Source organism: Monodon monoceros, unplaced genomic scaffold (genome assembly GCF_005190385.1).
Source record: "Monodon monoceros isolate NGI ecotype Baffin Bay Population unplaced genomic scaffold, NGI_Narwhal_1 Super_Scaffold_2, whole genome shotgun sequence".
Classification (NCBI taxonomy): Eukaryota; Metazoa; Chordata; class Mammalia; order Artiodactyla; family Monodontidae; genus Monodon; species Monodon monoceros.
Window position 1 is genome coordinate 59,767,158 of NW_021703776.1, and position 26,260 is coordinate 59,793,417.

A 26,260-nucleotide genomic window follows, 5' to 3' on the forward strand; every position below is an offset into this window, starting at 1 on the left:
CCCAGAGAGAACATGTCAGCCCAGAGTCAGGAGCTGGCTTGGATGTGAGCTGGCCGGCTGTGTGGGCAAGGAGTGTCTCGAGAGACACAGGACTTCGTCAAGTTTCTTCTAGGGATGTAACCCAGGTCTTCCCAAAGCTCCAAGAGCTTATTTTCTTGGTCATATGGATGGAGCAGCCTGACTCCCTGCCCTGCCTGGCCTAGTTCAGCTGACCACTCCCTGGGGCTCCAGCACCTGCCAGGTCCATAGTAGCCTCACTTCACAGGTATTCTGGGGGAGCTGCCTTGGACCTCTGGTTGCCCTCCTAAGCCCAGGGTACTGGGCCCATGGGGTGACCCGAGGAAGAAAGAATGAGGGGCACAGAGTCCATGGGCTGGGTACAGGCCCCTGCCTCCTCCGGGTTCTCCAGGTCTCCCTTTGTACCCTCTCCCGGCAGCTCCACCCCGCATCCAGGTCCATCCTAACCTGGCCCGCGGCTCCAGCTCTGGCTCTGCAGTGGACTCACTGAGCCATCAGGAACCAGTCAGCTCTCCTCCCAGATCTTGGTTTTCCCACCCAAGGGGGAATAGGAGTTTGGCCCAGAAATCATCTAGTTCTTGCAGATGCCTTTGGGCTTTGAGAACCTGAGGTCCTGTTCCTCCAGCAGAAGGGCCAGGCTGCCCAGACCAGACCCACCCTCCAACTTCCAGGGACCAGCCCTGCCAGTCTTTGTCTGAGTCTCTCCCTTTTGCACATGATATGCAGGCTCAAAAGTCCTGGCCAATTAATGCACCCTGGGCAGCCCTCAACCACAACTCTGGGAGTTGGTGGACAAATGCTGCAACTTCCTGGAGTGGGGCGACTCTGAAGCCCCCCGACGGGTGATCTCCAGTTGCCCGCAGTGGTGACGGGATTGGTGACACACGCTTTATTGCCTGCCTCTCTGTCTGCCTTCCCTGCTTTCCTTCCCACGTTCCTATTGGTGCTTCCTGGGATCCTGTCTCAAATCCTTGTCTGCGGGTCTGCTTCCGGGGGGTGGGGGAGGAACAAAATTAACGCAATATCTAGCTGAGCCACTTTATTTTCCTGATTTTTTGGTGCAGTATGAGCCAGAAAAGGGTGTGGGGGACAGATCCCTGGGCTGGGGGCAGGGAGACCCTGCTTTTCACCTGTGATCTTGGGACATAGTAATAAGAATGGAGGGGTAGAGTTCAGGCTGGTCCTGCATTAGGGGGCTGTGGAGTGAGACTCTAAGAAACGCTGGCCCTGACTTCCCTTCTGGGGCAGGCCCTCTCTGCCAGGCTGGCCTCAGGCCCTGGGACTCTTGCGGGTGACCACAAAGCAGATGCCCTCATTGATGCAGTGGGCCTCTGAGTAGCTGACAGGGGAGTACCGGCACCTCAGCACCTGGCAGCCAGCCTCCTGCAAGGCCTTCTCCACTGTCTCCTTCTCCAGGTGGAGCCCAAAGAACTTCTTGGCGCCCACCATGTAGTGCTGGGTGCGCAGGGCTACCGCGGTGACCAGGTGCCCGCCCGGCTTCAGCAGGCTGACCAGGCCTCGCCCGGCCGCCCGGTAGGCATCCACATCATGGCAGGCGCACTCCAGGGCCAGCAGGGTCAGCACGCAGTTAACTGGTGGCACCTGGGCGGGTCCCAGTGGGTGCGGCTGGTTCGAGTCCCACTTCAGTAACCCGCGTGACTGTCCTTTGGAGACGGGCCTCCTTCTCCTGCCACTTGCTCCTGTGGGGGAGGGTCATGGAGGTGATGATGAAAATTATAACAACATCCCTCCACCCCTCGCCCCCTATGCAGGGCCCATGATTTAACCTGTTGAGCAACTCTTTGAGGGAGATCATATTTCCCCCATTATACAGATGAGGAAACTGAGGCACAGAGAGGTTTAGTGATTTGCTCAAGGCTACACAGCTGGTAGGTGACAGGGGATTTGACATTTGATTCTTCCTTCCTCTTTGTCCACTTCCTCCTTCCTCTCCTTCTATTTATCTTTCTTCTTGATAATTCAATTTTTGATACCTTGCCTTATTAATTTTTCAAGTTGTAAAATATATATAACAAAAACTTGCCATTTAAATCACTTTAAATGTACAATTCAGGGGCATTAATTGCATTCACAATGTGTGCAACTATCACTACTGTCTGCTTCCAAGATTTTTTATCACCCCATACTGAAACTTTGTACCCATTAAGCAACATACCCTCATGCCTCCTCCCTGCAGCCCTTGACCCTTTAAATATGCTTTGTTAAACATGCTCTTTCCCATTGCTGGGCCTTGGCCCTTGTTGTCCCCTCTGCCTGACGCTCTCTTTCCCCAGATCTTCACATCCTTTCTCCTTCACCTCACCCAAGAAGCTGCTCCGAGGGCTCCTCCTTGGAGAGGCCTCCTCTTACCATCTGCTGTGGACTGAATTGTGCCCCCCTCATAATCATATGCTGAAACCCTAACATGAATGTGATGGTATTTGGAGATGGAGCCTTTGGCAGGTAATTAGAGGTAGATGAGATCATGAGGGTGGGGCCTCTCATGGTGGGATTTGTGCCTTTTAAAAGAAGACACACTAGAGAGCTTGCTGACTTTCCTTTTCCTCTTGTGAGGACACAACAAGAAGACGGCTGTCTACCAGCCAGGAAAAGGGCCCTCACCAGACCTGATCTTGAACTTCCAGTCTCCAGAACCGTGAGAAATGAATGTCTTTGTTTAAGCCACTGGGTCTATGGCATTTCTTTTTTTCTTTTTTTTTTTTCTTTTTTTTTCTATGGCATTTCTATGGCAGCCCGAGGTGATTAAGACACTATTCCACCTAACACAGCACCCCTACCTCTTGTAGGCCTCTACTCAGCTGAAGATTCTTCTCTAGAACACTTGTTTTTCCCTGAATATCTACCTCTATCTAGCTTGGTTGTGTTGTCTTCCCTACTAGAATGTGAGCTCCTTGGGGCTGAGACTTTGTCTGTTCACTGTAATAGTCCCAGTACCCAGAAGCAGGCATGACCATCAGAATGCTCTCCGTGAATGATGACAGGAATGAATGAAGCCCAGGCTGGGTTGATGTGGAGACCCTGTGCTTAGAGACCCTCCAGCTCTGTCCCACTTCAGGCTGCCCCTACCTATAACTAGGTCAGGGCCCCATGGCCCAAGGATGGGTCAGGAATTTAAACTCTGATCTTTGTCCTGGCTCTAAGGTGGCCTAGAGGCCACTCTCCATGTCTGGGCCTCAGTTTCCTCAGTTGCAAAATCAGGGCCAGCATCCTGCCTGTGCCCCCTGGGGCTCTGGTAGATGGGTTCCCTCTCTGTGAATTGGATGCGGAAGGTGCCTGGAGGGGTCAGTGCTGTTGGTCTGTGGGATTTTGTAAGAGTGCTTCAGGGGGATTCCTTGAAGCCCATGTCTTCCCATAACAAGTCCCCCTCCAACATTAGGGTTAAGGAGAAGCTGCACCAGAGGAAAGTGAGATCTGTGTGGGCTAGAGCAATCAGGGGAGGCTTCCAGGAGGAGGCGGGGACTGAAGCTGGTTCTGCAGGATGAGTGGGATACAAAGTATGGAGAGCCCAGTAGGGCAACCAAAGCTAAGAGCACAGGCAGCTCTGAGGCTGGAGGCAGGACTCACTCAAAGAGAGGAAGGTGCTCTGGGTCAGAGACCCAGGTCAGGAAGAACCTGTAGGGAAGTGGCAGGTGAAGCAGGGTGGCAGGTTCAGGCTCTGGCCTGCAGGTGATGGGGAGACCTCATCTGAGAGAGATGGTGGCCGTGGGTACCTGTCTCCCTCCAGCTCACACACCTACTGCATGGCTGGGGACCAGTCGTAGGCCCCTGGCTCCTTCTTCAGCCACTTCTTCACCTCCTGGGGGTTCTGCTGCAAGTGGTCTGAGGCGATGATCTCCCGGAAGGCTTCACAGGCCGAGAGCAGCTGGTAGATGGTGGGGCCTGGGCCAGTGTTGCTCAGGACGTCACCTCTCACTCCTGCTGCAGGAGACAGTGTTTTCCAGGTGCGTGGGAGCGGGGAACACCCTACTCCAGGCCCAGCTGTGGTGGATGGAGATTCCAGGCTCTGCCCTGCCCCAGGGCTTGCCAGCAGGGGAGGATGGCTCACAGGGGACCCGACCCTGCCTTGGGTAGCAGCCAGGCTGTGTGGGGAGTCCAGACCCCACGCCTGGGGCTCAGGGGGTGACGGCTGGCGGGTAGGGCACAGCCTGGCACACACCACGTCCCCCTGCTGCCCCAAGGGTTGCTACCAGAGGCCTGATAGGACAAGTTCTGCACTTCTGGGCAGGTTTCAGAATGACTTCTTGGTTGGAACTGGTTTATTTCCAACAGTCTTCTGACTCTGGGTTTAAAACAATGGTGAGAGTGACCCCCCATGGCCCACTCTCCCACCTCCTTGTTGCAGAAGACAGAGCTTCTGATAAGGGATAAGACCTGAGCCAGTGGGTTCAAAACTGGCTCAGCCAATCAGGGGAGGCAAGGGGATCTGGTGATGAGTTGAGGGGAAGGATCTTTGCCTCAGAGTAGCACTAAGTGCACTGCCCTCTTCTCCCTGCTTCCTCCCTCCTCCGCTCTCCATTGAAATACACCTGTCTATTTTTCAAGGCTTAGTGCCGGTCCCTCCTCTAGAAAGTCTCCTCAGATGTCTCTGTGAGCCTTAAGCTTTCTTTCCTCTGTATTTTTGTGGACATTGCTTAATATACCATTCTTGGCACTGATTACATAGTCAGGCAATGTTTGCTGAGTGACTAAGTAACCCCTAATTGTTCAGTATACTCCCTGCCCAACTGTGCATGGCAGCCCTGCGTTAACTGATCTTGAAGTTCGCTGCTGCCGCTGACTGGCAGTCTGACCTGGGCTGGCCACCCCGCTCTTTCCCACCTCAGCCTCTCCTTGTGTGCACTGAGGAACCTGGGCGATAATCCCTGCTGATCACCCAGCCTGATGCCCAAGAGCAGGGTTTTGTAAACTGAGCTGTGGTTTGGCTTTGTGTATCCATGAACTCTCTTAATTCTGAGTAAAAGATTAGGAGTGTGACTCTGTGTGTGTGTGTGTGTGTGTGTGTGTGTGTGCACGCCTGTGCACCAGAGCTTTCCTCAGATTTTCAAGGGGATTCATGAGCCAAGGCTACAAAGCCCGGCTTTAAGGGAAGACAGGCAGAGATAGTCAGATGCGGGCAGTGTGCTCATGTCTGTTGTCTCAAATCCCCTCCTCCAGCATGAGCCTGTGAGCCCCACAGCTCAGGAGTTACCTTCCCATTTCACAGGGGGAAGAAACTGAGACTGACTGTCATAGACTCAAGCCTGGCTCTTTGGCTTCTAAGGCCAGTGCTTAGGTCCCGCTCAGTGGCCACCCAGCAGAGGTCCTCATGGGTTCACAGGCTGAGCTGCCTTTGCAACATCCTTGGTGAGCAGTGTCCCAGAGGACAGGTCCACTGCCGCCGGCAGCTCTTCCTGTCAGGTGCAGCCCTGTCTCTCCCTGAGTTGGAGACCAGACACTCACCTGAAGAGAAGGTTTCAAAGAGGTTTTTCAGGTTAAATTTCAAGATTTCATTTTCAGCTACAGTGCCTGAATCGAAGGTGTAGTACGTCTTTAAGTAGTTCTGGGAGTCGAACTCTTTCTTGTAGTCTTCTCCTGTGTACAGCTTGCCCTCCATTCTAGCTGGGACCTGGCTGTGTTTCCCATTGCTGCAGTCCTGTTATATCCGCTTTCCTCTCCCTGCCTCTTCCCATCAGGAGTTTCATAATCTCCTTAGACAGACCCTCCTGCCCAGGGAGGAGCTCAGATTCCACATAGTTGGAGTCAGGCCACGATGTTAGCTTTTCTGGCTGGAGTTTATCTGTTTGATAATTATCTCAACACAGAAATGCAACAGGGTGGCCAACATGTGCTCCTGGGGGTTCTCAGTATTTGGCTCCTGAGAGGTGATGTTTTGAATGTCCGTACTGCGGGGGAGGGTTAAGGTTGGGAGAGCATGAGGCAGAGGGACAGTGCCACAGAACTAAGAGAGAGACACAGATGGACAAAGACACAGAGAGACCAGTATCTGGAATAGGTCAAGGATGCTTCCCTCTTTGGGATTGGTGGAAAAATGAGACGAAGAAAGGAGAAACCCGTAGGGTGGAAAACAGGATGCAGAGGTGGCTAAGATTTCACTGACTGAGGTCAGTGAGCTTGCTCTTGAAAATACTTTGTCCTGACCTTGGTTAAATATTTCGTCCTGTCTTCAATCCTGTTTACTCTATTTGCTTAATCAATCCTTTATTTTGCTGAGGGTAAAAGTAAACTTAACCAGGGCCCCTGAAAAGGTGGGGAAGCCTCTGTTTGCACAAACCACTTAAAAACTATTGGCATACATAAACACAACATGTGATTAAATTGCATAGAATTTGCACACACACACACACACACACACGCAAACACTCACACACATATGACTACCGGTAAAACTAGGAAAAGATGAATAAGAGCAGTGGGCTGTATCAGTGACAATATCCTGGTTGTGATATTTACTATGTTTTGAAAGATGCCACGATTATGGAAACTGGGTAAAGCATACGTGGATCTCTCTGTATTATTTCTATAACTGCATGTGAATCTACATGATCTCAAATAAAAGTTTTATATAAAAAAGTGTTGCCAAATCTCTTTCAAAATTCACCCAAGATCAGATATTTCAGGTAGCAAACTCTAGTGTGTTTTGCAAATGGGCAAGTCTGGGGCCCTGGCCTATAATATGTGCCAGGTGTGTCCCCCACCCTCGTTCGCTGCCGTCTTCACAACAATCAGTAGAGAGGATGTTGAGACCCTCCCCCCTCCTGTTGGAGACGAGGAGGATGAAGGTGACGGGCCTTTTCCCAAGGGGGTCCTGGCAGCAAGTCTAGGTCTAGGTACAGATTCAAGGCCCATGTCCAAAGCCAAAATAAAGACCAGTTCCAAACCTTATTCTCTCCCCATCATACAACTCAGTCTATCCAGGTCCCTTAGCTGTGCTGCTCAAACTAGGGTTCCTGGGAAGAGCCTGGGGACCCGGCTAAATGCAGATTCTGGTTCCCGGGTGATACTGAGGCCGCTGTGATGTGAGCCGCACAGCCCCAAGTCCTACCACCCAGTATCAACATTTATTTTTCAGGTTTTTGAGTTTCAACAGAATAGAAACTCTATTTCATTGTTTTCAGTACAAATTTCCCCCTCTTCTGATATTACTAGAACCTGTACTTGTGGTATTTCCACTCAGTGAGAAAAGGGTCGATCATATAATAAATGGTGATGGCACACTGCCTGTACAGTTGGAAGAAAATAAAGTTAGACGTCTCTCCAATTTGTTAAAAAAGTATGTTATATTCAGACTCAATTAACATAAACTCTAGGAGGATTAAAATCATTGGTGACACTGAGTGTATCATATTTGTCACAGGGTTTCTTGTTATCAGTGTGCCCCCAGACACGTGAACCTGCAGTGATTTTGCAGGGCCGTAGAGTCACCGTGTGTGCCCCCCATGCCTGCTTGGTTGTCCCAGCACGGGGTCAGCATCCCTTCTCTGTATCACTCTAAAGGAGCTGGTAATGTCAGTTTTTAGTGCTGCCTAATAAACAGTACACAGAGGTCCAAGTAACTTGACTTAACTGCTCCCCAAGTGGTTGACAGGTAAGAGACTTACAGGTGTTCATTGTTATAAATAATCTTATAATTAATATCCTCGTGCAATAAGCTTTTTCTGTATTTTGGATTCTGGCTTTGGGCTGGATTCCTAGACATAAGATTAATGGATCAATTTTTAAAAACTTTTCGTACAGATAATTTAGGTAAATACTTGCCAAATTATTTTTCTAAGGAAAACAGTGCTTTTGCTGTTTATTGTTTCAGGACAAATATTTAATTTTTCTTTAATAAAATGTGTTAAATTATTTTTCCTTTGGGCTTGTTTCTATCTAAGCTTTGAAAATCCTTCCGTGTCCAGAGATCTGATAGCTATCCAATTGTGATAGCTTCTGTGATGGTTTTAAAAAGATATTTAGCCTTTATTTTGGTGTTTGGTATGAGATGAGGCTCTGTGTCCCTGCTTACGCCTCACTAGAGAAAAGTCTTGTTTACCCCTGCAAGTTCTGGACTCATTTCTTCACCCCACAGGCTCATGTGGGAAGAAAGATAACAGGGGTATCAGAGCGGGAGATGCTGAGATGATAGTTTCCTAATCTGGAGAATGAGGTTGATTCTTTTCTCAGCTGGTAGACTCTTATGCAGTTTATTTTCTTTTTTTTTTTTTTTTCAGTTTATTTTCTTGATAGCTTGAAAACGTGCTCCTGTGTTTGAAATTAGGGCAGAAGTCTTCTTAAATGGAAATTTTCCTGAGTTATTCAAAAGTCACAGTATAGAAGGATGTTTAAGATGATGCATTCTTTTTTTTTTTTTTTGCGGTACGTGGGCCTCTCACTGTTGTGGCCTCTCCCGTTGCGGAGCACAGGCTCCGGACGCGCAGGCTCAGCGGCCATGGCTCACGGGCCCAGCCGCTCCGCTCGAAGTCATAGTAGATGGCCAAGTAGTCCCTGGGCAGGAAGCGCTTCTGGTACCATCGGTCCCCGTGAGGCTGCCTTCCCTGGTGGCCCTGGGTGTGTGCCTCCCATGCAACTGTAGAGCACCCACGGACACGGTTTCAGAGTCTTGACTCAGTATGTTAAAGACAAGGAAGCTTCTAGACAGTGGAGAATTGGTAAATGTTTCACAACCAGTTCTAAAAACAGAAAAGCACTGATTCGTGATGACTGCAGTTTCCATGGTGTAAATACTCCCACCATGGTTGATTTCAAGCTCCCAGTGGTTTAACAGTCGGCTCAGAAAATTCCTAAAAATTTAGCAGTTGGCTCTCATGAAATGATACACGTCAGTTTGAGTATACCACTGCCTCCAGACTGGGGCTGGAAGATTTGGCAAATAAAAATATAGGATGCTCAGTTAATTGAATTTCAGAGAAACAAAATACATTTTTTTTTAGGGTAAGTGTGTTCCCAAAATTGCACAGGACATACTTATCTGAAATAAGTCTTATTTGTTCATCTGAAATTCAAATTCAACTGGGTGTCCTGTATTCTATCTGGCAGCCTTACTCTAGCCCCGAATGGGAAGAAACACAGCCCAGGAATCATGGCTGCTGCTAAACATAAGGTGCCTTTGTGCAAATACATAAGGTGCCTGTGTGATTTGTTAATTCTGTCGGTTTTCTACATTTATTAGTTGACATACAAATGTAAGGACCTTCCTTCCTTCCTTCCTTTCTCTCTCTCTCTCTTTCTTTCCTACAGTAAATATGAACTCATGGATTCTTATTTCTATTCAATGGGTTATGATCTATATTTTTATCATTACTTACTCTGATGCACAGATTTGGCCAGTACGAGTCCCTTTCAGCTGGCTTGTGTGTTCTTTTGACATGTCCCTATCATTCTTTGAGCACTTCCTTATTAAGTCCTCCTTGTCTGTCACCCTCAGCTGAACCTGATGCTAACCAATATAATCAGGCATGGGAGTAAAAGCACAGGACGGAGGGCTCTAGGCTGCCTTCCTTTGCTCTGGTCCCTGAGACCCATCACACTGCCTGCCAGCACACGAAGTGGTCCATGAAGCAACCACCCCTGAGCCTGAGTTGACCTGGGGAGGTGCGGATAGCTACCTGCTCCAAACATCCTCCTTTGGAGCAAAGGACTCAGGCAGAGAAACCTGGGAGAAAAGAAATCCTCCAACAACCTCCAAGCACTGCCTTAAAATTGAGAATGGATCCCCCTGTCTTTAGGGAGACTGGAGTGGAAAGGAAAATCCCAGTGACCATCAGCCCAGAAGCATGGCACAGCTCAGGAGAATGTTCAAATAGCCAACCTGGAGCAGGGTGCCCAAGTCAGGCCATCAGAGCAAGAGACCCAGACCTTGCTGTGTACTAAGAGGTCAGAGAAGCAGGGGAAGGGAGAGCAAGAAGCAGAAGATGGAACATTATGAAGAGCAGGAGGCCTCCCCAGGGCAGTTTTCATGTCAGGGCACACACAAAAATGATCATGTGTATTGGGGTAAATGGAGAAGGCTGCTCATGGCTGTACAGCCTGTGGTCTCTGGCCAGATAGGTTTCAGCTGGCTGCCCTGAGGCCCAAGGAGGTCATGATCTGAGCACACCCACACCGAATTTGAAGCGGGTTGTTGTGGAACGCTCCCATGGGGAAGCTCTGGTCTAGCAAACCCTGGAGAGAGGGACCACTGCCTGCAGTTGGGTTTTTACTCATTTCTGGAGGTTCGTATTATTTAGGTTGAAAAGATAAGCTGCTGTAACAAAAGACACCCCCATCCCCACTTCCAAAAATAAAAACAAATAAATAAATAAACAAAGCCCAAACCAGATGGAAATTTACTTCTCTTCCTTGTAAGAATCTGAATTCCTGGCCCCCTGGTGACTCTCTGCGCCATGTAGTCATTCAGGGAACCAGATGCCTTCTGTCTTATTTCTGCCACGCCCTAGGGAAGCATGCGCAAACGTAGGTGAGCATCAGAATTACATAGAGGTCTGGTTTAATACAGATTGCTGGCACCAACCTCAGAGCTTTTGATTCAGTAGATCTGATGAAAGGACTGAGAGTTTGCATTTCTAACAAGTTCTCAGGTGGTGCTGGTGTTTTGGGGTCCACAGTTTGAGAATCATTGCCCTAGGGTGTTGTCTTGTGTTTATGGTCACAGCACACACCCATAGGTGCAGCTGTGCTATGGCTTGCTGGAGAGTGAAGAGTATGGAAAAGGTAGAGCCTAGTCTTAAAGGGCTGCCCCTCTCATTCCCTCTCATTGGTGACCACTTAGTTCCATGGCCACATCCAACTTCAAGAAAAGCTGGGAAATACAGTATGGCTGGGAAGCCACTTGCCCTGCTCCAGATATATTTTCACGAAAGAAGGAAAGAATGGATTCTGTGGGCAATCAGTGGATTTTGCCACAGTGTTTTGGGGGAATTTTCCATTGATTTACTTGGACCAGAATTTTTATGTACAATGCTTTCTTAGGGGATATTATATTGTGATTTCCACAGGGTGACATCATTTTGTTTCAATCAGGAACTACTCACAAGTTGGGACTGACAGCTGTGTCTGAGGGTCTGGGGTCTGCACTTAATGGTGAAAGCATCAGGATGTGGAATAACTGTCAGAGACGGCAGTTTTCCCCAGAGAAGAAGGCATCTTTTTTTATCTGGGCAGTGCTAAGGAGTTTTGCTCAAGAATTTCTCAGGGCCATTTCAGGGTGAGTGTGGAGGTAGTAGGATACATATATATATATATATAGAGAGAGAGAGACAGAGAGACAGAGGGACAGAGAGACAGAGAGACAGAGAGAGAGACAGAGAGAGAGAGACAGAGAGAGAGAGACAGAGAGACAGAGAGAGAGAGAGAGAGAGAAGTCTGCAGGGCAGGCTGGCAGTCTGGAGACCCAGGGAAGAATTAATGTTGCAGCTTGAGACAAAGGCAGTCTGGAGACAGAATGCCATCTTCCCTGAGGGGCCTCCGTCTTTTACTCTTAAGGCCTTTCACGGATTGGATGAGGCCCAACCCATTATGGAGGGTAATATGCTTTACTCAAAGTCGACTGATTTAAACGGTAATCTTATCTAAAAAAATACCTTCAGAGCAACATCTAGACTGCTGTTCAACCAAATAACTGGTTACCATGGCCTAGCCAAATTGGCACATGAAATTAACCATCGCAGATGTGGAAGAGAATTACACATACTTCTTTTTTTTTTTTAATAAATTTATTTATTTATTTTTGGTTGTGTTGGGTCTTTGTGGCTGCGCACGGGCCCTCTCCACTTGTGGCGAGCAGGGGCTACTCCCCGCCGTGGTGTGGGGGCTTCTCATTGCGGTAGCCCCCCTGGTTGCGGAGCACGGGCTCCAGGCACGCGGGCCTTCATAGTGGGTCTTGCTGCCTCATTCCCTCCTGGCCTCCCTGTTTCACAAGAACTTAGGCTCGATGCTGTCTCAGGACCTTTGCACTTGTTTCTTCTACCTGGAGTGCTCTTTCTCTGAGTATCTGCATGGCTTTTATCCTGTCTTTCTTCAAGTTTTTGCTGAAATACTACTATCTAAGTAATCGTTATGGTCTAATGTTTGTGTTTCCCCTAGATTTGTATATTGAAATCCTAACCGCTAGCATGATGGTATCAGGAGATAGGCCCTTTGGAGGTGCTTAGGTCATGACCGTGGAGCCCTCTTGGAGGGGATTCGTTCCATTACAAAAGAGGCCCCACCAAGCTCCCTCACTCTTTCTGCCATGTGAAGATGCAGTAGGAGGATAGCCATCTACGAACCAGGAAGCAGGCCCTCACCAGACACTGAATCTGTTGGTGCCTTGATCTTGGATTTCCATACTTTCCTTTTGAAATAAATCTAGAAACACGTATGTTGGCTTAAAGTCAATAATAATGTAAGTAACAGTATAGGTTTTATGGACTGAATTGTGTCCCTCAAAATCCGTATGTTGAAGTTCTAACCCCCAGTACCTCAGAATGTACGTGTAGTTGGAGACTGGGCCATTAAAGAGGTAATTAAGTTAAAATGAGTTATTTAAAGTAGACCTAATCCAGTTGACTGGTATCCTTTTAAGAAGAGAAGATTAGGACACAGACATGCAGAGGGAAGACCATGCGAAAACACAGGGAGAAGGTGGCCATTTATATGCCAAAGAGAGAGACCTCAGAAGGAACCAACTCTGCTGACACCTTGATCTTGGACATCTAACCTCCAGAACTGTGAGAGAATCCATTTCTGTTGTTTAAGCCACCCAGTGTGTGGTACTTTGTACACCAGCACTAGCAAACCAATACACTGGTTGATGTGCGGATGGGGTGGAGATTGTGAAGGTGGTCCCCAAGTGACTGAGTTTGGGGAAGCTGGTACTGGGCAAAGGCATGGGTTTGGCTGGAATCCTAGCCTTGTCAGTTCCTAGTTGTGTGATCTTTAGCACAATCTTAACCTCTCTGAATCTCAATGTCTTGGTTTAAAGAATGGGCCGATAGTAAGCACCTTGCCTGGAGGTTGTAGGATTAAAGATGTGATAATGTGTGTAAATGCCTGGTGCTCAATAACTGGCAGTCTCCTTATGGGAAAGCAGGCACCAAGGGGGCCAGGGATTCATCCTTTAATTTGAGCACCAAGTCAGCAGAGTCCTGGGCCTCCTTATCCCTGCATTGGAGGCCAACCAAGGTGAGTCAGCCTGGGGGAACCCAGGAGACGGCTGAGGTGCTGGGGGTGGATCTCTAGGGGCCACTTCACTGTGGGTTTGCTCCTTTAGGAACCAGGAGCCAGGCACTCTCCCCAATTCACACCTTGTGAGATGCGACTCAGATTGGAGCAGCGACTTGTTCTAGGCCACCCAGATGGACAGGGCCAGTGCCAGGAGCCAAGCCCGGAGCCCGCAGCCTGATCCCTAGCATGCACGGGGCTTGTACCTTCTGCGTTCCGCCTCCAGCGCTCTGAGCAAGTTGGAAGATTGCTCCGCCCCTTCCCTTCCGCCTTCCCAGCCCGCGCGCTCCCAGGGAAGGGGCGGAGTTCTTCGGCTCTGATGACACCGTCGCCACGGCAACGCGGCCATACTGGCCCCAACGGACCCGGGATCTGGGGCTGCGGCGCTGCGGCCTCGTGGGCAGACCGGAGCATGGACAGCTTCTTCGTGGAGGAGGTGGCGGCCTCCTTGGTAAGGGAGTTCCTCAGCAGGAAGGTACGTGGCGCCGCCCTCACAGCCCTGGGAAGTTGCTCAATTTGGGGGGTGGCGGGGGGAACAGTGTGGAGGCACCCCTGCAACCTCTGCTCCTTCGGGGAGGGAGCCCTTCCCCTGCCCGCTGCCTACCCTAGAGACGCCCGATGTAAGCGCCACTTTCCCGGGCCTGGGGAACTACCTTTCCCAGGAGCCATTTCTGTCACGGTGCACTTCCCGCAAAGCGGGGCAGGACCGCGGCCGTCCTCCCGGGCGTCTCCCTCCAGGGCGCGCGAACCAGGGGCCTGGGCCCTCCCCATTTTCCTAAAGTTCACGAGGCTCTGGGAGCCCAGCAGGCCGGCCTTGCCGCCGGGCTCCATAACCAGTCCCAAGGCTTACATCCCACTAGGAAAGAACTTCCCCCCAAGGGAAATCCAAAGGGCTAAAAAAAGTTCTTGCCAGTCAAACCCTTTAGTCCTGTTCATCAGTGGGAAGTTCAATCGTTGAGGTCGTTTTGTTAAGTTCTCCTATTGTCCTGTCCCAGGAGAGTTTTCAGAGAACTCAGAAGTTGGGGAGGGGCTTCCCTGGTGGCGCAGTGGTTGAGAGTCCGCCTGCCGATGCAGGGGACACGGGTTCGCGCCCCGGTCCGGGAGGATCCCACATGCCGCGGAGCGGCTGGGCCCGTGAGCCATGGCCGCTGAGCCTGCGCATCCGGAGCGACGGGAGAGGCCACAGCAGTGAGAGGCCCGCGTACCACAAAAAATAAAATTAAAAAAAAAAAGTTGGGGAGGTCCTTGTCTCCCACCTACCTTGACAGTGGAGATGAGGGCAGGCTGGGGAAGAGGTCACTGGGGGTCACTGTGTGTGGGTGTGTAGGGAAAGCACCCACTGCCGACCCAGGCTGACCACCTGCTATGTGTTTGGTGTCCTCCTGGTGTCATGTTGGGCTGGGACTACGGGCTCTTGTCTGGCATTAAAAGACACACACAAACAAAATAAACAGTGTTTTGAATGGGGGAAAGGGAAGGGCTTTGGAGGGAGCAGTTCAAATGTCTGCTATTAATTAGCTCAAGCTGGAGCACCTTACTCACTGCCTTGATTCCTTACCTGTAAAAGAGGAATAATAGGACCTACCCGTGGCAGATTTATAATGAGGATTAATAGTAATGTACGGGCGGGTCCCAGCCACTGTATCTGGCTCACAGTTGGCATTCAGCATTGTCTCCTCCCCCATCTCTGATGTGCACCTGTTTGGAAAGTGTCTTTCTTTGCTTTTTGAAAATGTATTTTTATTTAAAATGCAATGTGGCCTCACTGTACCTGCTCTGTTTTTATGGCTAATTGACCTGCCATCACCTAGTCCTGGCTACACAGGGGATATCAGTGATACACCCTGTGAGGCTGACCACGGCCATCGTTTCTTTTAAGTCTGGGCTACCAAGCAAAACTCTCTGAGAGTTTTCCTCATGCCTATCCTTTCTCGAGTACAAACGAAATCCAGAGACCTCACCTGATATCCAAGGCTCCCCTGTAGCCTGACCTCACCTTACCAGCCCAATCTCATTTCCAGCTTCTCTCACATGCTTTCTTTTCCCTGTTCCACCCATGGCCCATCCCAAGCTCCATTTCCTTCAAGATGTCTCAGGCAACTGTGGCTGAAATAACTGACTCATTTGCCTGTGGCTTGCTCATCGGTGCTCATGTGATGGTTTATACATCTGCCTGTCTCACCCACTAGACAGGTCCACAGAGCTGACACCTGAACTGGGAGGAACCTTGGCAGTCGTCTGGCTCACTTGGTCTCCTCTCCTTCCTGCTTTTCATCGGGGCACACTAAAGCCCCGAGAGGAGAAAGGAGTTGCCAGCAGTCATTCAGAAAGTCATGGAGAGCTGGAACTGCAGCTCAGGTCGGCTACTTTGCTCATCACCTTCTGCTCCAGGGCAGAGACTGTGTACTCCCCTCAGGGCTTGGCACAAGGCAGGTACCGAGCAGTTCTAACCAAGAGCGTGCCCATCGTGGTGCAAGGTACTTTCTAGATGCCTGTTTATTTTCTCAAATCCTCATAACAGTCCTGAAAGAGGTATAATTATTCCCTTTCACGAAAGACTGTGATCAGACTGGCAGGCGAAGAAACTTGCCCAGGGTGAGCAGGTCAGATCATGTCACTCCTCTGTCCAAAACCCTCCATGCGCTTCCTTTTGCAATTAGAATAAAAGCCCAGGGAAGGCCTCACCAGGGCCTACCAGGCTCCCCATGACGTGGCTGCCGGCTCCCCCTCGAACCTCACCTTCCACTATTCCTCCTCTACCCTCCAACCTACTTTGTACCTAGCTAACACTGGCCTCCTCCAAGCATGATCCCCCTGCAGGGAGAATCATGACAGTCTCCTGGCAATGTCAGGGTTCACCAAGGCGACTCTTCTGGTGCCCTAGCCTTCCAGGCCTCCCTCCTCTCATGCCCCAGCCTCCCTCTCCTGCAGGGACCTGTCCCACCTGACCTTTGACACTCCTTCCAGGTGGTCATGCCCTAGGCTTGTTTCCATAATCTCAGTTCCAAGCATCCCATGGTCCCTCACTTCCAGCTCACCCCCATCAGCAGCCCGATATAAACTATTCTTCGGCCTCAGTCCCATCTCCATTCCACTGTTCCTGCCAACTTTTCACCATTCCTCAGCCCTCTGTGACCTCTCCTCATGTCTTACCCGCCCATCATTGTAATCATGCCCTCAACACCACGCTCAACTCCTTTACCTGTCTCTCCCTTCGTTATACTCCTCTGATGTTAAAAATTCAGCTTGGTCTACTCTGTGCCTGCACTGCAGAGCTGAATGGGGCTGGGGGAAAACACACCACCGTGTTGATGGTTTCATGCCAAATTCATGGCCACTCACCCCTGTGATGCCTCAGGGATGCCCGCCCATCTGCTTATACCTCTCCAGCCCGTTCACTCTCTCAAATCTTGGCCGACCATTTCACACATCTCTCTCCTCAAGTTCCAAAGCCCCCTCCCGCTCTAATTTCACTGAGAAAATAGAAGCAGCCTTGAGAAGACTCCAGCACGCCCTACCACCACAGTAACTAACCTTCCTGGGCCTGAACTATTCGCCCCACCCTGCCTCCTGTTCTTAGGAGTGAATTCTCCATCTTCCTGGGTAAGGCCAACCCTTCCCTGTGTGCCTGTCCCCTCTTGTGTGTTCTAGGACACTGGTGCAGTTATCATCATCTCTCTGTATTGTATTATACATTTTGCTTTCTCTACTGGGTTAGTCTTATCAACATGTATACGTGCTCCTACCAATTCCATCTTGACCCCCAAGACCCTCCAGGTACTAGTCTCTTTCTCTTTTATAGCAAAACCCATGAAAGGGCTCTGTATGTTCTGATTCTAATTCTTCTCCCTGTTTTCTCAAACCCACTTTAATCAGGCTTTTGTCCCCATCACTCCATGGAAACAACTCTTGTCAAGTTCACCAATGACTTCTGATTTGCAGTCCTTACACTTATTGATATTACAATTGTGTTTGACTCAGTTGATTATGCCTTTCTTGGAAACTCATTCCCCTTGGCTTCTGGAGATCACCCCCTCCTGGTTTTCCTTCTATACCTTCTCAGGTTCCTGGCAAGTCCCCCCTGGCTTCCTGAGCTGTGCATGCTGGTGGGCTTAAAGACAGTCTCTCGCCCTCTTCTCTTCTCCATTCATTTCCCAGCCACTTCCACCACTGTTGTGGGTTCCAATACCATCGATATGCTGACAGTTTCCAAATGTCTATCTCTATCCAAGACCTCTCCTTGAACTCTTACATTCTTTCCAACTGCCTATGTTACATTTCCACTTGGATATCCAATAAACATCTCAACTTAACACGTTCAAAACTCAATTCCTGATTCCTTCACCTTCTGCAGTTTTTCCCATTTCAGTAAGTAGCATCACTAACTGTCTGGTTGCTTGGACCAAAACCTTTGGAACCATTCCTGGCTTTTTTTCCTTTTTGTGCACCCTGCATGCTGTCCATCAGTAAATCTGTAGGCTTTCCCATCAGAGCGCTTAAAGAACGTAGCTACTTATTCCCACTTCTGCTACAACCACCCTGGTCCAAGTTACCTCCATCTTTCATGTGAGTTGTTCAATAGCCTAATCTTAATGTGTAATCCCCTATCCCATACAGTCTGTTCTCAACCTAGCAGCCAAGTGATCCTTTGCAAATATAAGTTAGTCCAGGATGCTCCTTTTTTCAAATCCTCCAGGAGCCTTTCCATTTTACAAAAGCCGACAAGGCCTTTCCTTAGCAAGCTCTGGGCAACCCCTCTGACCTCATTTCCTGACACTTTTCCCTAGTCACATGGCTCTAGCTGTACTGGCCTCCTTGTAGCTGCCACAGGGCCTTTGCCCTTGTAGAAAACTACCCACAAGTGTCTGCAATCTGCTCCCTTACTTCCCTCATGTCTCGACTCTAATGTCACTTAATCATGAAGCTTTTCCTGATCACCTTTTATAAAGTAGCAGCCCTCCCCTGCACCCCCTCCTGGCCCCCTCTGTTTCCTGACTCTGCTGTATTTTTTTTCCCATAGGGTATTCTATTTGTTTTCTTTTTCCTGATAGTAGGTGAGCTCTTTGAGGGCCAGGACTTTGGTCTGTTCACTCCTCTGCCTCTAGCAGATGAACGAGTGGACTAATGGTTTGTTCCTTTCATTTCACAGATGGGGAAACTTGAAGACAGGAGTGAGCACATGGATGATGCTCAATAAATAGCCGGCTATCTAAAATAGTGTCTCCCCTCTCTCTGTTTTCTCTGTCTTCATAATAGAGCATATTAGCAGCTGGTGCACTGTACATTTACCCCTTTGTTTGTGGTTTGCTTCCCTAACAGAGTGTCAGTTCCACGAGGGCAGGACTTGGTCATAATCCATCTGTATCTCCTGCATCTGGAACAGAGCCTGGCACAGAGTAGGTGCACGACAAGTGTTTGTTGAATGAATGATGGGACCGATGACTGGCTGATTTCTGAGGGCATCCTTGTCCACTGCTCCAGTGGTTTTCAAATGCCAGTTTGCACCACAACCCCAGGGAATTTGTTAAGTGTGCCAAGACTTGCTGATCTGAACTGCTGACAAACGTCAAGAGTTACCCAGAAGAGAGGGACCCTCGTTATACAGGTTTCCACATCACTTTGGTGGGAAAGCCATGGTTAAGCCCCCATGAAATGCAGGTGCCTCTTGAGTCCCACCTCTCCTTCCGGCTGACTCTCCTTAATGGACCCAGGCATGTCCCTACCTTTTCCCCAACATTTCTTTCTGTTCCCCCCCCCCCCCAGGACTTCTCTTCATTCCTCTTGGTTCAAGGTTGTGTTCGTACGTCTTGTTTCACAAGGTTGTGTTCGTACGTCTTGTTTCACAAATTCTTCTTGTCCCAATTCATGGCAGGTAGCAGGTTTTGTCTTGTCTTCCCAGCACTGAGAGCCTCTGTAAAATTCTGAATACAAGCCTAGGGGAGCCACTGAGGCCTGGCTAGCACTGGGGTCTGGATCCATCAGAAGCAAGGGGCTCCCTTAATGCCAGGCTGAGCTGTGTGTGAGGCATCTCCTCATCTTCCGCCATTTGGTTATCACTGCGTTCTGGGGAGGTGGGCAGGCCACAGCTGCTGTCGTTTTCAAATGAAGAAGCCAGGCTCTTAGGGGGATTAGTGCTTCCCATGGCCGGCCTTCTGGGAGTTCAGGGCCGGATGATGGAAAGCGGCGGCGCTGGGGCACTGCAGACGCTTACCACGTGCTTCCTGTGAGTCTGGGTCCTCGCATCACTGCCTCGCAGCCTGGGATGGTCAGAACTCCCGCTCTGTGAATCCACTGTGTTATGTTGGACAAATCGACCCTGGTGCCCCATCTGAAAGAAGAAGGAAATGAATACTGGCCTTTTGTTTATGCTTTTCCTTTTGTTTATTTTTAATGCTTCAAATCCTGTGGCCCCCAATCTAGGCCAAACCCAGGGCTCCAGAGCCAGCCTCGGGCCAGACAGTTGCTACCCGGATTTCACTTTCCTTTTCTATAAAACACGTTGATAACTTCAGCCTGAGCCCAGCCCACAGGATGGCTGTAAGAGTCGGAATAATAATTGTGAAGATGATATCAAGTGTAAAGCTTATATCAAAATAAATGCTTAAGTCAGTTTTTGGTCCTCCCAGTATCCTGAGTGGAAGGCAGGAGAAGATGGTCATAAAGAACGTCAACAGTCTTGTTTATCCTCTGCGTCAGAGCTCGGAAGGTTTTGATTTAAAATGGTAAAGAGTGATTCAGAGTTCTTCCCTCAGGGCTTAAAGAAGACGTGTGTGACCATGGACCAGGAACGCCCACGCTCTGATCTCAGCATAAACAGCAGAAACCATCTCCGAAAGGTTTTGCATCTTGAAGTTCTCTACAAGGAGAACAAGGTACGTGCTTTTAACGTGTGGTACGGAGTTCTGGAACAGAATGTGGCAATGTCAAAAGCACTCATGAGCCCTGCCAGGTCATCCAAGACCAGTGGCCGGAGGCTTGCCGTACATGTGGTCAGGGAGAAACAGACCAGGCTGAGCGCGGACAAATCCCAACTGTGTGTGTGGGGTTTCCAGCCTGAGTCGGCAGCACCCAACTGGCCAACCGCGCCGCGCGTGCGCAGCTCTGGGGCGCATTTTGAACCCGAGCCTGCAACAGTTATTCCCGGTGCTCCCTCCTCCCCACCATGAGGCTATTTTTAGTAAGACTGTACTTAAAAATATAGCATTCAGTTATGCTAAAAATTTCCGTTCTCTGCCTGCATATGGTTTTCCTTCTGCAGTTCTGAGTAACACCTTTTTCTTAAGGTCACTGTGACGTTTAATTCAGGCAGATGCAGGGTTTGGGTTCAGCTAACCCGGGTGCGTTGGAGTTGAGGTAGCAAATGGAACAGGCACCTCGGGGTGCTTCCCTGATCCCCCAGCCTCGATGCCCCCACTTTCTGTTACAGGCCTTCAGGGTACCCCTTATTTTTCCTTTGTTGTGCTTCTTATGTTTATAATAGAATATTTGTGTGGTGGTTTAATTACGATCTGCCTTCCGCACTACCTTGGACGCTGCAGGATGCATTGTATCCCCATACTTGACATGGGACTGACGACCTAGTAAATAGTCAGTGTGTATTTATGAATGAATGAGCGAGTGAATGAATATACAGGAATGAAGGAATGAAGCTACCATTCTGAATTAATTGCTCTTTCTGTAAGAAGAGAGAACGTTATAATTTGATTCAAGAATGGGCTCTCCAGCAGATGCCTTGTGGGAGGGCATAGTGTCAGAGGTGGAAAGAACTTCGTGATCGTGTCGTTCAGCATTTATCACAAGTGGCAGCCAGGTGAAGTCCTACCAGAGGCCCGGTAAAGACCTTCATCCTCTGGGTCCTGCAGTGACACTCGGGCCCCTCCGTCTCCTGTAGACAGAAGACTGTTGCCTCTGGCTGTCTTTTAAGGCAGGAGAGTAGACTGTACATTTTAGAAAGATTTTCCACAGAGAGTGAGACAGGTAGGCAGGAAATTCAATTAACCATTGCTGCACAGTGGAATTTTTACATAAATACATCTTTACCTAATTTCCCAGAAGCATCTTTGCCATTCAAGTTACTTTTATTTCTTCACTATGGTGTAGTCTCCCTAAGGTAACTATTATCTAAGATACTTAAGATATTTTCATTAGATCTTGATAGGTGCCCTGATAATTTGATTTATACAGTAGTTATTAGCTGTTATACAATGAATTGGAGCTTATATTTTACAGGAAAATATACTCATTAATCTGTCTATGGCATTATAATTTTGACGTTCACTCAGCACAAAGCTAGAGTGATTCTGGGAAAGCCCTGCCAATTTAATGTTAATTCCAGTAACTTGTTTTTCGCTATTAAGTGTGCAGTAGATAAAATGCCTATGTAAAATTGAGGTTTTGAAAAATGGTATCTAGATTCATACAAAGGCTGTTATCTATTACGAGCAAAGTGATGTGAAAGGCCACAAAGTACAGTTCAGGTATTCAGGGCCCTAAATCTCTCGTATTGAAAGAAGAACAAGAAGGTTGAAATAATTATTTAACATCCCCCCCACCGCCCCGCAACTCTCTTCCTTGTAAGTTTCATCTAGACTTAGGCAAAATAGGTTTTTGGGTCCCATTCTAAAAAAAATAAAACTGTCCCCTGATTTTGACTGCCTGATAATTCTGTTGAGTTTGATCATAACCCTGTGGGTCTTGGTCCCAGAGTTCTGCTGTGTAGGTCAAGGGAATAGAAAGGGGAAAAGACTGGATACACCTGAGGGTTCTCTCTGTGCCAGGCTCTTTATCAGGCGCTTTACCACTCTGACTGCAAACTCACCACATGCCCCATGCCTGGCCGCAGTTCCAAAGGGCCTGGGTGTTACTGGGCAGGTGGGTTGCGGACTGACACATGGTCTAGCCCCTGAGGCCAGCCTGTGGATTGCTGCTTGGATAACTGTGTCTGTACAAATTACTTAGGAGACTTTCTAAAATAAATTAAGGTTCTAATCTTGGTGATTCTGGCTTAGTAAGACTCAGCGGGGCCTGAGAATCTGTCTTTTAAAAAAACCTCCAAAGATAATATTTAGTGCTGTCAGGGTAGGGAAATACTGATACCACTTATTTCCAAAACCTACTACTAAAGAGTTTCATTTTGGACTTCCCTGGTGACATAGTGGTTAAGAATCCGCCTGCTAATGCAGGGGACACGGGTTCGAGCCCTGGTCTGGGAAGATTCCACGTGCTGCAGAGCAAGTAAGCCCGTGCACCACAACTACTGAGTCTGTGCTCTAGAGCCTGCGATCCACAACTACTGAGCCCGTGTGCCTAGAGCCCGTGCTCTGCAACAAGAAAAGCCACAGCAATGAGAAGCCCACGCACCACAACACAGAGTAGCCCCTGCTCACCGCGACTAGAGAAAGCCCGCGCGCAGCAATGAAGACCCAACGCAGCCAAAAATAAATAAATAAATAAATTTATTAAAAAAAGAAGTTTCATTTTATCTTTTTTAAAGATTGGGGTGTAAACTGAGTCAATCCTGACTGCCTCTCTATGCTCTTGCGCTTTCTGCCGCGTTGTCTCTGTAATTCCTTATGCCCAGTGTTAAATGTAGAGTACATAAACTAAGAAATCATTCAGGTCCCAAATGTTTATAAAGTTGTAGGGTTAGCGATCATAAAGACTTAATTTTTTTTTTTAATAAAAGGATATATATTTTATAAAGTTATTCCCAGGAGAAAAAAACAAGAGGAAATTTGCTCGGGTATTCCTCTGTTCATATCACATTTTGTTACAATTGTTCATTGAATCTCCTGACTCATGCATTGGATGCTAGTTCTTTTAAGGTACTGATTGATTTTTGTCTTCATCTGTGTTGCTACCTAACACAGTACCTGACATATAATAAGCAGTCAGTGAATGTTTGCTGAGAGAATGTATGGATGAGTAAGAAGTTGATAAACTATGTCATGGATGAGTAAGAAGTTGATAAACTATGTCCAAGAATTGGGATGGCTGTCTTTCCCACCTTTCCCCAAAGCTGTACATAAAATTAATGATTTTTTTTCTTCTGATGATAGGCAAAGGGAAATCCTCTAAAAACTAACCTTGAACTCATCACCAGATATTTTCTGGATCACTTTGGAAATACTGGTAACGATTTTACTCAAGAAACACCAATCCCTGCACTCTCAATACCAAAGAAAAGTAACAAATTACCATTGAGATGCTCAGAGACCACGCTGGTAAATATATATGACCTTGCAAGTGAAGATGCGAGTTGGAGAACATCATTGTCAGAAACAAGCAAAGCCAGGTACCTCTTCTCATTTATACTGTGGATTAGTTTCTTATTTCTGCTATAACAAATTACTGTAAACTCAGTGGCTGTAATAGGGTTCTCCAGAGAAACAAAACCAAAAGGAACCAATAGGGTATAAATGTGTATATGTATAAATATATATGTGCATAAATATATATTTAAATAAAGAGATTTATTTTAAGGAATTGGTGCATGTGGTTGTAGGGCTGGCGAGTCTGAGATCTGTAGAGCAGACTGGCATGTTGGAAGCTCAGGCAGGATTTCTGTGTTACAGTCTTGAGGCAGAATTACTTCTTTGGGAAACCTTTGTTTTTGCTCTTAAGATCTTCAACTGATTGAATGAGGCCCACCTGTATTATCTAGGGTGATGTCCTTTACTTAAAGTCAACTGATTGTAGATATTAATCACAATATGTTAATTAATCACAATATAAAAGATACCTTCACGGCAACATCTAGACTAGTGTTTGACCAAACAACTGGGCACCATAGCCTAGCCAAGCTGACATACAAAATTTAACCATCATGGTGTCCTAAAGCAACACCAATTTATTTATTTTACAGTTCTGAGGTCAGAAGTCCAAAATTGGTCTCACTGGGCTAATGGCAAGGTGTCAGTGGGACTGGTTCTTTCCAGAGGCTTTGAGGGGAGAATCTGTTTCCTTTCATTCTTCAAGTTCTAGAGGCTGTCTGTATTCCTGGGCTTGTGGCTGCTTCCTCCATCTTCAAATCACATCACTACAACCCCTGCTTCTGTGTCACATCTCCTACTACTGACTCTCATCATCCTGTCTCCCTCTAATAAGGACCCCCGTGATTGCACTGGGCCCACACAGTCAATCTAGGATAATGTACCCATCTCAAGATTCTTAACGTAATCATGTCTGCAAAGTCCCTTTCTTTTGCCATGTAAAGTAACATATTCACAGGTGCCAGGGACTAGGTTGTGAACATCTTCAGGAGGCCATCACTCAGCCTCCCATCCTCTGCATTTTCAGAATCCCTGTCATGGAGCACTGTTCTTTTCCTCTGGACGCCATGGGAGTGGACCACTTTGTGATGGAGGATACTTATGATTCAAAATGTTTAATTTAAATTCCATGATTCATAAGGTTCGGGGGCTTCCTTTGTTTGCATTTTCTTAAAAACAGGAGTAGAGAATTCTAAAAGGCCACTAAACACTGGAGTGATGGAGAAAAAAAATAAGGCCTTTTGGAACTCGGGAAGAAAATGAACTGGCATTCTTGATTGTACCTCTATTATTTGGAAAACAGTTATTATTTTTCTTCCAGTTCTATTGGTATAGAATTGACATACAGCACTGTATAAGTTTAAGTTGTAGAACAGAATGATTTGATTTATATATGCCATGAAATGATAACGACAGTAAGTTTAGTGAACATCTATCATCTCATATAGAAACAAAAGAAAAGAAAAAGAAGAAAATATTTTCCCTTGTGATGAGAACCCTTAGGATTTCCTTTCCCTTTTTTTTTTTTTTTTTTTTTTGTGGTACGCGGGCCTCTCACTGCTGTGGCCTCTCCCGTTGCGGAGCACAGGCTCCGGATGCGCAGACTCAGCGGCCACGGCTCACGGGCCCAGCCGCTCCACGGCATGTGGGATCTTCCCGGACTGGGGCACAAACCCGTGTCCCCTGCATCGGCAGGCGGACTCTCAACCACTGCGCCACCAGGGAAGCCCCAGGATTTACTCTCTTAGCAGCTCTCATATATAACATACAGCAATGTTCATTATATTGATCACGTGGTACATTACATCCCTAGTGCTTATTTATCTTATAAGTGGAAGTTTACACCTTTGACCACCTTCATCCAATTCCCCCTCCACCTACCCCCTGCTTCTTATAACCACAAGTCTGAGCTCTTTTTCTATTTTGTTTGTTTGTTTGTTTTTGAAGTATAAGTGACCTACGGCACTATGTTAATTCCTGTTACACAACATAGTGATTCGATATTTTATACATTACAAAACGATCAGCACTGGAGAGCAGTTATGTTAAGTTACAGCCTTAACACACTGCATGTCATCACCAGTAGTGAGTCTAACTTCCTGGGAAAGGGTGTTTTCTTCCAGCTCGGTTGAAAAACATTTCCTTTCCTGAGGGTAGCCAAAGCTTAAGGTCTGGGTGTCAAGCTGCTAAAAGATGGGGACCACCAAAAAATTAACTCAAGGCTTAAGATGTGAAAGGAAATGAGGGTGGTATGAAAAAGATGATTCCTCCTTCAAATACACTTACTGCCTGGCTGGGAAATGAGATACTTTTGAGCCGATAAAAAGCCAGCAATGCAGAGGTTGAAGCTTCAGAGTTCCACCCAGTTACCCAACCTACAAACTTGGGTGTTATCCTTGACTCCTCCTTGTCTATCATTTTTGCATCCCTTTGTGTCCTTAACGATGCTAGACTCTTTCCCCCCTTTCTCTGTCTCTCAACAGCGGCCTCCATTCACACTCTCACCTCTTTCCCTGGCTATCTCCCAGGGTCTCTTTCTCTCATCTCCAGGCCCCTGGTCATCTTCTCAAATCCACCCTTGACCTAAGATAGAGTGAGATTTCCACAAAACAAGTCTGGCCATGCTCTTCCCTGCTGAAAGGCCTTCAGATGCTCCCTGTAACTTTTAGGATAAAGTCCAAACTTCTTAGGACAACTTGCAAAGCCTTTTCCACATCAGCAGGTGTCCCACCGCCCTCCCCCGCCCCCAG

The 26,260-nt window shown here is 47.9% G+C and overlaps 2 protein-coding genes across 4 annotated transcripts in view; one reads left to right on the plus strand and one right to left on the minus strand.

The window, feature by feature from the left end:
- Positions 1 to 1,287: 1,287 nt before the first annotated feature.
- Positions 1,288 to 5,632, minus strand: INMT (indolethylamine N-methyltransferase). Its single transcript, XM_029233169.1, is given in 4 exon segments — positions 1,288 to 1,668; positions 1,670 to 1,718; positions 3,750 to 3,957; positions 5,479 to 5,632. Coding segments are annotated over 4 exon segments (792 nt in total).
- Positions 5,633 to 13,580: 7,948 nt separating this feature from the next.
- Positions 13,581 to 26,260, plus strand: part of MINDY4 (MINDY lysine 48 deubiquitinase 4) — a 113,784-nt gene continuing 101,104 nt past the window's right edge. The window contains exons 1-3 of one of the 3 annotated variants that reach the window (XM_029233194.1): positions 13,581 to 13,714; positions 19,992 to 20,111; positions 23,298 to 23,533. In XM_029233194.1, coding sequence (XP_029089027.1) covers positions 13,652 to 13,714; positions 19,992 to 20,111; positions 23,298 to 23,533 — 419 coding nt within the window. In that variant the 5' untranslated portion in view covers positions 13,581 to 13,651. Of the gene's footprint in view, positions 13,715 to 18,575; positions 18,636 to 19,991; positions 20,112 to 23,297; positions 23,534 to 26,260 lie in introns of those variants that run through there. The other 2 variants (XM_029233195.1, XM_029233196.1) reach the window with 2 other exon arrangements.